General features: G+C 43.3%; 1 protein-coding gene across 1 annotated transcript in view; it reads left to right on the top strand.

The window, feature by feature from the left end:
- The window catches only part of ZBTB11 (zinc finger and BTB domain containing 11), a 37,086-nt gene continuing 25,863 nt past the window's right edge, over nucleotides 1-11,223 (top strand). Inside the window, exons 1-3 of the mRNA XM_062207329.1 lie at nucleotides 1-710; nucleotides 8,467-8,702; nucleotides 10,050-10,281. Coding sequence (XP_062063313.1) covers nucleotides 401-710; nucleotides 8,467-8,702; nucleotides 10,050-10,281 — 778 coding nt within the window. The 5' untranslated portion in view covers nucleotides 1-400. The remainder of the gene's footprint in view (nucleotides 711-8,466; nucleotides 8,703-10,049; nucleotides 10,282-11,223) is intronic.

Below are 11,223 nucleotides of genomic sequence, written 5' to 3'. Positions count from 1 at the left end.
TAACATGTCTTCTCAAAGCCCTTTCCCTCTATCGCAGGACGGGCCTACCCGCTTCCAAAATGTCTGCCGGCAGCAGTGACGTCACTCGATCCCCTCCATCAAACCAGAAAGCCCGTGCGCTCCAATCCAGCTCAAGCACCTCCCTTGCTGGCGTCACTTCCGGTGGTGCAGCAGCCATTTTGTCAGTCGCCAGTGGATCCCGCGCGCTGGAGAAGTGCAGTTCCCCCTGGTTACCAACTCGTCCGTTCTCCTTTGGCGCTGCGGGTGCCGTGGAAGAGCCGTCACCAGAGGCACAGCCGTTCCTGTCTCCAGTGCCTCCGCTACTGTTGCATCCAGCTGGAGCTGGTGCGCTGTCTTCCTCCCCCACCACTGACAGGCGCCCTCGGAGCCGCCGTCCGCGATGTCAAGCGAGGAAAGCTATCGGGCCATCCTGCGCTACCTGACGAACGAGCGGGAGCCGTACGCGCCGGGCACCGAGGGCAATGTCAAGCGTAAAATCCGCAAGGCTGCTGCCTGCTACGTGGTGCGCGGCGGGACTCTGTATTATCAGCGGCGGCAGCGGCACCGCAAGACGTTCGCGGAGCTGGAGGTGGTTCTGCAGCCAGAGCGGCGCCGGGGCCTCATCGAGGCGGCGCACCTGGGCCCTGGCGGCACTCACCACACCCGGCATCAGACCTGGCACGACCTGTCCAAGACGTACTGGTGGCGAGGTAAGTGCGGACCCGCGGCAAGGGGCCGGGCTGGGGGCCTGTTACCTGAGGAAAGGCCCGCTAGCGGGGCCTGGGGCGCACCTGCAGTTTTGAGGGTCTCAGACGCTCCTGGCCGGACTAGCGCGCGCTCGGCGGCGGAGCTGCTGCCAGGCGGAGCCGAGAGGGTGGGGGACGGGAAAGGAGCCGCACTTCCCACAGGAAGGAGGCCGGGGAAGCGAGGGGCGGACCCTAGCCCGGGGTGGGGCTAAGGGGGCTTCCCCGGGGCCGGGCCAACGGCGAGGAAGGGCAGGTTGCGCGTTCCGCGCCAGGCCCGCCCCTTGGGCAACCCCTGCGGCGGTGTCTGTGTCCTTGGCGAGGAAGCTTCTGGCTCTCGATTCGGGAGCTTCCGTGTTGTGCCTTTTACACCGCGTGCGGAAGGTTTTGGTGAAGGGCCAGTGCGTGCAGAGCTCGGGGTGTTGCGGGCTGCAGTGCGTTCCGCTACAGTTTGGGCGTGTAGTTTTGAGGTTCTCTGCACGTGGCCCAGCGTAAATAATAATAATGTGCAGAAGTGATGAGGAGTGATGGTGTGAGCGGTTGTCTGGAACTGTTTTTAGAGAGAAATGTGCAGAATATTCAGTCAGTTAATTCTTAATTCCGAATGTTTTAATATTCTTTTTATGGAAAGCGCTTGGGGAACTGGGAGGCATCATGTATATAATACCCAGGAGAGATAAGGTTAGTGTTATTTTTTAAAGATTTACTTATTTGAAAGGCAGAGTTGGTTCACTTCCCAAATGGCCTCAACTGCAGGAGCTGGGCCAGCCCAAAGCAGGAGCCAGGAGTTCTCTGTCTCCCACATGGGTGCAGGAGCCCAAGGACTTGGGCCATCCTCCACTGCTTTTTGAGGCCATTCAAAGAGCTAGGTCTGACATGGAGCAGCCGGGATTTGAACCGGTACTCGTATGGGATGCCAGCACTGCAGGTGGCACCTTTACCCTCTATGCCCCAGCGGGGTCCCAGTGATTTTTTTTTTTTAATTGTCACAAAGTTATGTCTATGAAACTTCTTGAATCCTGGGATGTATGTTTAAGGTAGGACAGCAAGTGCTCTTGCCTTCTTAACCTCCTTCCCTGTCGACAAAGTTGATGAATATTGTATTTTCAGCCGATGTTTGTATTTATTTATTTATTTATTTTTTAAATTTGAAAGGCAGAGTTAGAGGAGAGTTTTCCATCCACTGGTTCCCTCTCCAAATGGCTACAACAACTGGGGATGGCCCAGGAGCCTGGAACTTCTTCCAGGCCTCCCACTTGGCCAAGCACTTGGGCCATCTTTGCTGATTTCCCAGGCCCATTAACAGGGAGCTGGATTGGAAATGGAGCAGCCAGGACTTGAACTCGTGCCCATTAGGGAAGCTGGAGCTGCAGGCCATGAACTAATGTGCACCACAGTGCTGGCTCCAATATCTGGGTCTCTTTTCTTTTTTCTATGATTTATTTATTTATTTGAGATGCAGAGTTAGACAGAGGGAGAGACAGAGATAGAGGTCTTTCATCCGTTGGTTCACTCCCCAGGTGGCTGAAGCTGGTCCTGTCCACAGCCAGGAACTTCTTTCTGGTCTCTCACGTGGGTACAGGGGCCCAAGCAGTTGGGCCATCTTCCACTGCTTTTCCAGGCCATTAACAGAGCTAGATAGGAAGAGGAGCAGCCTTGATGAGAACAGGCGCCCTATGGGATTCTGGCGCCTCAGGCAGAGGCTTAACCTTCTTTGCCACAATGCTGGCCCTGCCTGGATTTCTTTACTCCAAAGATAGCTAGCTGGGGAGAGTAAACAGTGGGTAATTACTGCATTTTGTTAGGGTTGATTTGTTTGACATTGTTTTGTTAAACAAATGTATCAGACTTAATAGTTTAGGAAACTATGAAAACCAAAGGTAACATTGATCAAGCTTTTACATGAAGACATAGTTTTGAGCACTTAATTTGTCTCCACTCAATCTTCATAAAGCTTTGTGAGGTAGAAAATTTATATCTCCATATTACAGATATAACCAGGAGATTACACAGCTGATCTCTGTGATTTCAGCTCTTGTTAACTACAGTTATATGGTGTTTAGTGCTCAGAATTTTCTTTGCCTTAATTGATTATTTGTGGCTGATAGCTAGTGTGGCTGATAGCTAGTCTAGCTTATTTTTTTTTGTTTTATTGTTAGTATACAGTGACCAAAAAGACAATGAATAAAAGACAGTGTTACCTTAATTTTTTTTTTTTTTTGAAGAATAATTTATTTGACAGGGAGGTTTACAGAGAGAAGACAGAGACAGAGCTTCCATTTGCTGGTTTACTCTTCCCAAATGACCACAACAGCTGGGGCTGGGCCATGCCAAAGCTAGGAGTCAGGAACCCCATGTGAGTCTCCCTACTGGTGGCAGGGCCCTGAGTACTTAGGCCATCTTCCCCTGCTTTCCCAAGCACATTAGTGCTGGATTAGAAGTGGAGTAGCCTTGCCTCAAAAAATGTATGAGATGCAGGCATTGCAGGCAGCGGCTTAAACTGCTGTGCCACATGCGGTTCCCAGTGTTAATCTTTATTTTCACATACTTGAAAAACAGAGCAACAGAGAGACAGTTGAGAGAGACCTTCCTTCTGCTGATTTACTACCCAAATGCCCAAAGCAGCCAGGGCAGCCCAAGTTGAAACCAGAAGTGCTAACTCCATCCAGATCTCTTACATGAGTGGCAGGGGCCCAAGCACTTGAGCCATCACATGCTGCCTCGCAGGCACATTAGCAGGAAACTGAATTGAAAGCACTGAGTAGCTGGTATCTAACCAGGCACTATGGGTTGTGGGTGTCCCAAACCACAGCTTAATTCACTGTACCAACACCTACCTTCACCTTAATTTAAAAATGAAAAATAATGTTTGTGGTAATTCTGTGTGGCTCTGCCTTTCAAATAAGTAAAATTTTCAAAATATTTTTAAAGGTTTTAAGCAACATATTTTTTTTTTTTGAGTAGTTAAGGTTTTTTAACCTGATTGATTCTACTTTTAAGAGATGTAAGCAGGTATAGGTAATGATGTAGAACTTATAACTGATAAAAAAAAAAAAAACCAGCATTTTAAGTTACTTATGTATTTGAAAGGCAGAGAGACAGAGATCTCTCATGTGATTCACTCCCAAAATGCCCATAGCTTTTGGGGTTGGGCTGGGCCTGACTGAAACCAGATGCCAAGAACCCAAGTACTTGAACCATCACCCACTGCTTCCTAGATAGAGTGTATCAGCAGGAAGCTAGTGTCAAGAACAGAGCCAGAACTTGAACCCAGGCACTTCTATATGGGATACAGGCATCCTAAGCCATGTCTTAACCACTAAACGCCTACCAAAATAAGCAGTTTTTAATATGTCATAAACTACCAATGGATTATCTAGAAATATACTCCAAAGCAGTTGTAGATTTTTACCAGGGAACTAGTAAGACTTAGTCAATATAATTTAAATGCTAAGGAAAAAAAAAAAAAACTATTGATTCCGTCCCTTTTTTATTTTCGATTTATCTCTGGTGTGTGTGCTGGAGACAGTGCTTCAAAACCAGTCCACTAACAATTGTATCAGGCATAGTTTACTAGGATTCATTATTTAGGTTGCTGTTTCTGGAATGCTTCCATCATAATATAAACCAGTGCGTAGGCAAGATTATAGCATAAACTTTCCTTTTTTGGGCACAGTGAAAAACTGTGGCTTAGTGCCTAATTTATGGATATTAGCCACCAACTTATTTCAAATATAAAATGTTAATAGGTATTTTACCCGTACCTTTGTTATCCTATATTGTGTGTGCTAGAGTTTCAAAATGAATCTCCCCTGCCTCTGTCAAAAGCTGATAATTGGGACCTACTATCAAATGCATCCCAATTGTAAAGATTAGTTTAAATTAGAAGGTTAAAAGGATTTAACTAGCAAAATCTTCTAATGTGTTAAAATAGCAGCCAGCAGCAGTTCCTACCCTGACAACTCATTTTTGTTTAGACTGTGGAGATCAGTTAATGTTGCTGTTACCTAATCCAGAAGATATAGTCACTTAGAAAACTTGACAAGCACTGGGGTTCTGTGACATACAGCTATAAATCATCAACATTTTTGAACAAAATAAACTGAAAGACTAATATGCATAGAGCTCCAAGTACAGCTCTCTGAGCAAAAGATGATCACTGAACTGAGCAAGGAGGGAGTTGCTTGAACAGTTGCAAGGGCAAACTATTCACCTTGGCAAATCTCTAGAGCCATTATTTACACTTGGGATAATTTTGCCTCTTGGTGACAGTTGGCTAAGTCTAGAGGCAATTTCGATTGTCATAACTTAGAGGGGTGTTATTGGCATCTAGTTGAATACAATTTAGGGATGCTCCTAAATGTTCTGTCACATGTAGGATGTTCCCCTCATGACAAAGGATGGTCTGGGGACCGGAGCTGTGGCCTAGCGGGTAAAGCCACTGCTTGCAGTGCCGGCATCCCATATGGGCGCCGGTTCGATTCCCGGCTGCTCCTCTTCCAATCCCGCTCTCTGCTCTGGCCTGGGAAAGCAGTAGAAGATGGCCCAAGTCCTTGGGCCCCAGCACCCGCACGGGAGACCCAGAAGAAGCTCCTGGCTTCCGAACGGCACAGTACTAGCCATTGCGGCCAATGGGGGAGTGAACCAGCAGATGGAAGACCTATCTCTCTCTCTTTCTTTCTCTCTCTGCCTCTCATTTTCTCTATATAACTCTGACTTTCAAATAAATAAATAAATCTTTTTTTAAAAAAAGAAAGGATTGTCTGGCCCAGCATGTGAGTACAGAGGGTCCCCAATTTAGATTCTTATGGATTTTCCCACTTTACGATCGTATGAAATCTATGTGCATTCAGTAGAAACCAGACTTTGAATTTTGCTTTTTACCCCAGGTCAATATATTCTTTGATGATGCTGGGTGCCAGCAGCAAGCTGCAGCTCCCAGTCAGCCATGTGATCTCAGGGTAAACAAGCAGTTTTTTTTTTTTTTTTTTTTTTTTAAGATATATATATATTTGTTTGAAAGGCAGAGTTACAGAGAGAGTAGACACAGACTGGGGCTGGGTCAGGCTGAAGCCAGGAGCTTTTTCCTGGTTTCCCACGTGGGTAGTAGGGGCCCAATGACTTGGGCCATCTTCTGCTTTCCCAGAAGGGGCATTAGCAGAGAGCTGGATCAGAAGTAGAGCAGCCAGGACTCAAACCCAGCACCCATGTGGGATACTGGCACTATAGGCAGTGGCTGAACGTGCTATACCATAACACCAGCCTCTACAGGTGGCATTCTGCAGTGAATCTGTTGCTGAGCTGTGATGGTCTGTAATAGATGAGTGTGTTAAATGTATTCTCAACTTGAGATATTTTCAATTTACAGTGGGTTTATGAGGATATAACTTATAGTAAGCTGAAGAGCTTCTGTCCTGAGACATCTTTCCTGAGGCAGAAACTGCCCCTCAAGCTGGTTTTTTTTTTTTTTTTTTTTAAGATTTATTTATTTACTTGAAAGACGGTCACAGGGAGCGGGAGAGATCTATCTGCTAGTTTACTCCACATACTCCACAAATGGCTGCCAACAGTTGGGGCTGGGCCAAGACAAATCCAGGAGCCTAGAGCTGTGTGTCTAGGTCTGCCATGTGGTTGCAGGGGCCCAGGCATTTGAACCAGCATTCACTGCTTTCTCAGGTGCATTAAGCAGGAAGTTGTAGTGAGAGTAGAGCAGCCAGAACTCCAACTGTCACTCAGATATGGAATGCTGGTCTCACAAGCAGCAGCTTAATTTACTGTGTCACAGAATGAGCCCCTCAGCCTGTTTTTTTTTTTTTTTTTTTTAAGATGACTGCTCATTTAAATAACTTATTTTCCTTTGTTCCCCTTGTTTGCTCTGCAGACAACTTTTTTTTTTTTTTCCAAATATTTGTTTTTTATTTATTTGAAAGACAGAGTTACAGAGGCGGGGAAGGGAAGGTCTTCCATCTGTTGGTTCACTCCCCAGATGGCCTCAACAGCCAGAGCTGTGCTGATCCAAAGGCAGAATCCAGGAGCTTCTTCCAGGTCTCTCACATGGGTGCAGGGGCCCAAGGACTTGGGATTGGATTAGAAGAGGAGCAACTGGGACTAGAACCCGCGCCCATATGGGATGCCGGTGCTTCAGGCCAGGGCTTTAACCTGCTGTGCTACAGCACCGGCCGCAGACAACTTTTTAATAGTAACTTGACTTTTATGTGGCCTTTTTGGTTGGAGTAGGCCCAAGAGACATTGACTAGTGAAAATTACTTAAAAAACACATAGCAGCTTCTGTGTGTTAGCCACTATTCAAAGTACTTCATAAATATTACGTTTTATCCTTCCAACATCCCCATGAGGTAAGCTCTACTTTATAATTGGTACATAGAAGCACTAAGAAGTTCAGTTGCTTGGCCGTGGTCATAGAATTAGTGGGTTACTTTGCTGCATAAGTAATTCCAATCCCTTATAGCGATTCTCCACTCTTAAAATAATAAATTAACTATATTTATACATTATTGTCTTGTGTGGTCAATTTGAGTTTATTTATTTGAAAGGCAGGATTGTGGGAGTTGGGAGGATAACTTCCATTCACTGGTTCATTTCCCAAATGGCTACAAAAGCCAGGGCTGAGCCAGGTTGAAGCCAGGAGCCTGGAACTCCATCCAGGTGTCTCGCATGGGTGGCAGAGGCCTAGTAAATTGGGCCATCTTCTGCTGCTTTCTCGGGCACATTAGCTGGGAGCTGAATTGAGTGTAGCAGACAGGACTTGAACCAGCGCTCTTATGGGATTCCAGTGTTATAGGTTGTGACTTGATTCGCTGTGCTATGATGCCAGCCCCTAAATATTGGCAGTTTTGTATTGTTTCTATTGCATAAGTGCATTGCAGTTCATGTGGAAGAAAGTGGGGCTATATATGTCATTTTATGGTAGGAGAATTGAATAATAGGAATAAACAACAAAACAGTCTACCTCAGTATGGAAATTTATACTTAGTTTCTCTGAAAAGAATGTGTCATGTTCTACATGAAGGATCTCTGAGTGAGACCCAATAGAAAGAAGTGGCCATCAAAGAAGGATGTACTTTTCTCTGAAGGGAGGAGAGAACTTCCACTTTGCTTATGGCCTTGTCTAAATACTGATGGAATTTGTGGATTCAAAAGGCTTCCATAGCCTAGGCAGCTCATATGAAGAGCCTTGAGTTGTCACCGACGTCATCCATAAGAGTGTTAATTGTTAAATTAACAACAGGAATCACTGTGCACTAACTACCCATGCAGGACCTCTGTCCTCAATGAGTTGTTATGAGAATTAACTGTAAAACTTGTTCTCAGACAGTTTGTGTTTTTGTGTGTGTGTATGCAAATTGTTGAAATCTTTACTTAGTGCAGAGTTGGTCTTCTGTGTATAAAGTTAATTGAAAATGAATCTTAATGGAGAATGGGAATGGGAAAGGGAGGAAGATGGTTGGGAGTGTGGGTGGGAGGGCGGCTATGGTAGGAAGAATCACTATATTCCTGAAGTTGTACTTATGAAATTTGTATTCCTTAAATAAAAGGTTTCTTTGGGGGAAAAAAAAAAGAATGTGTCTTCCATTCTAAACAGTTTTACTGTACATCTTTTGTGGGATATGAGTATCTGCACATACAGAGTCAAACATAAAGTAGTATGTATAGATTGAATGATATGTTAGGTTTGACTTGTTAATTTTTTTTTTTTTTTTAGGGATATTAAAGCAAGTCAAAGATTACATTAAACAGTGTAGCAAATGCCAAGAGAAACTAGATCGTTCTCGTCCAATATCAGATGCTTCAGAAATGTTGGAAGAATTGGGACTGGACCTTGAATCTGGAGAGGAAAGTAATGAATCAGAGGATGACCTGAGCAACTTTACTTCACCTCCAGCTACAGCCTCCAAGCCTTCCAAAAAGAAGCCAGTATCCAAACATGAACTTGTCTTTGTAAGTAGTGCTTTGCATTCAGATTTAATGTTTATAATTAGTTTACTAGTGTTTGCAGACCTGGCAAATTTTATTTTTCTCAAACCACTAAGACTGGTTGACTACCAGTACTGAAGCTAAAGTTTTTTTTTTTTTTTTTAAAGGGATATATGGTGTCATTTATTGTTTTTTTTAAAGATTAGTTTACTTATTTGAAAGTCAGAGTTACACACAGAGAGAAGGAGAGGCAGAAAGAGAGGTCTTCCATCCTCTGGTTGACTCCTCAGTTGGCAGCAACGGCCAGAGTTGAGCTGATATGAAGCCAGGAACAAGGAGCTGCTTCTGGGTCTCCCATGCGGGTGCAGGAGCCCAAGGACTTGGCCATCCTTCACTGCTTTCCCAGGCCACAGCAGAGAGCTGGATGGGAAGTGGAGCAGCCGGAAATTGAACTGGCGCCCATATGGGATGCCGGCACTGCAAGCGGCCGCCTTACTTTCTACGCCATGGTGCCAGCCCCAATGATGAAGTTTTAAAAGCAGGTCTATCTATATGTCTGAAGTATAGTCTATTGATTATAAAGATAAATGGGTAATATACCATGTTGCTGTTTAAGCTAAAGATAAGTTAACAACTGCCTCATCATTGATCATAGGTGTCTGGGTATTCTCTTTAGAATGAATTTAATAAACCGTTGGTTTGTTGTTAATCTTAAAAGGGGGGGACCCTTTTAAGATTTGCTTATTTTTGTTTGAAAGGCAGAGTTACGGAGTGAGAGGGAAAGACACAGAATGATCTTCCATCCACTGATTCACTCCCTACATGGCTATAGGGGCCAAAGTGCTTAGGCCATCTTCCACTGCTTTCCCAGGTGCATTATTAGCAGGGCGCTGCATCAGAAGTAGAGCAATTGGGACCCAAATTGTTGCTCATGTGGGATGCCAGCGTTGCAGACAGTGGCTTAACCAGCTGTGCCTCAATGCTATCATAGCCTCCTTTATTTTGTAATGGTATATATTAGTACAGATAAACAGTAACTCTCTGGAAGCAATTCCTGGGTCTTGCAACAAGATAAATTTAATCTGGTTAGTCTTTGTTTTTGCTTGTATCCATTTCATACATTGTCAGATTTCTGAGCAATAGGAAGAGGCAGCAAGAAATGAGATACCAAATTTTCATTAGGTCAACTAAAATGATTATAGCAGAAAATAGAGCGGATAACATATCTTTTTATTTAAATATATGGGTAATACAGTGTTGCATCATTACTTAATATCTATTAAAAGTGTTTTGTTTTAGAAGTCTGTTTAAAAGTTAAAAAAAAAGTATAGATATATAATCTAATTCTTGATCTCAAACTTAATTTGGTAGGTTGACACCAAAGGAGTGGTAAAACGTTCATCTCCAAAACACTGTCAGGCTGTCTTAAAGCAGCTGAATGAGCAGAGACTTTCCAACCAGTTCTGTGATGTTACTTTGTTAATTGAAGGAGAAGAGTACAAAGCTCATAAGTCTGTTTTGTCAGCTAATAGTGAATATTTTCGAGATCTTTTTATTGAAAAAGGAGCTGTTTCCAGTCATGAGGCTGTGGTGGATCTTTCTGGTAAGAATTTTCTAATATCTTTGTTTTTTGTTTGTAAATATATTGAAGACGGGGCTGTGTGTGTATTCCAAATACTGGATATATGCTTAAAGTAGAAGTCCACAAACAGTAATAGACTATGATTAATAGAAAAAGTCCTATGTAGGAAAGTTTTTAAGAGATTGATGGAAAAATTTGTCATTCCTTATCACTGCCTATCAGGTTATACTCAGCAGAATTTCTGGTATTTAAATTGTTAAAAAGAGTTTGAGAGGAATCTGCAACTGGGTCAGTGTAATTACACTAAATGAATATTAAAAATTAACTTAATATTTTGTGAAACACATAATTATAGAGAACTTTTTAAGGTTAATCGTTAGACTCACTAATCAAACTGACAGTGTAAGAAAATAAAAATTCTAAGTGAGGTGTTTTTGTTTTTGCTTGTATTATTATTATTGTAAATTGAAAGTGTCACTTTTTTTGTTTTGCCTCATTGGAAGTTATATTTCCCTTTCCCAGCCCCTTGTAATCACTTTTGTCCAATCTTTTCCCTTTTTGTTTTCATTTCTACATATGAGAGAGAACCTATGGTATTTGCATTCTGTGTTTCATTCTCTAGTTTCATCTGTTTTGCTGCAAATGTCAGGATTTCGTTCTTTTTGTGGCTGAGTATTAACTCTTGTCTATATAAACCACTATTTATCCATTGAGGAGTCCACTTGGCTGTTGTGAATAGTGCTGCAGTTCACATAGGAGCACAGGTATCTCTTTGATATGCTGATTTCATTTCCTTCAGAGATGTAGCCTTCAGAGATGTATTCTAAGTAGAATAGCTTTTTTTTTTCCTTCTCAGAAACTATTTTTTTTTTAAGTATACAAACTTCATGCGTTTCATAAATACAACTTTAGGAGCACAGTGATCCTTCCCACCCTACCTGCCCTCCCACCTGCACTCCCACT

The sequence above is a fragment of the Lepus europaeus genome, chromosome 2 (assembly GCF_033115175.1).
Source record: "Lepus europaeus isolate LE1 chromosome 2, mLepTim1.pri, whole genome shotgun sequence".
NCBI lineage: Eukaryota > Metazoa > Chordata > Mammalia > Lagomorpha > Leporidae > Lepus > Lepus europaeus.
Note: the sequence above shows the minus strand (reverse complement) of the source record. Positions and strands in the feature narration are given on the sequence as shown.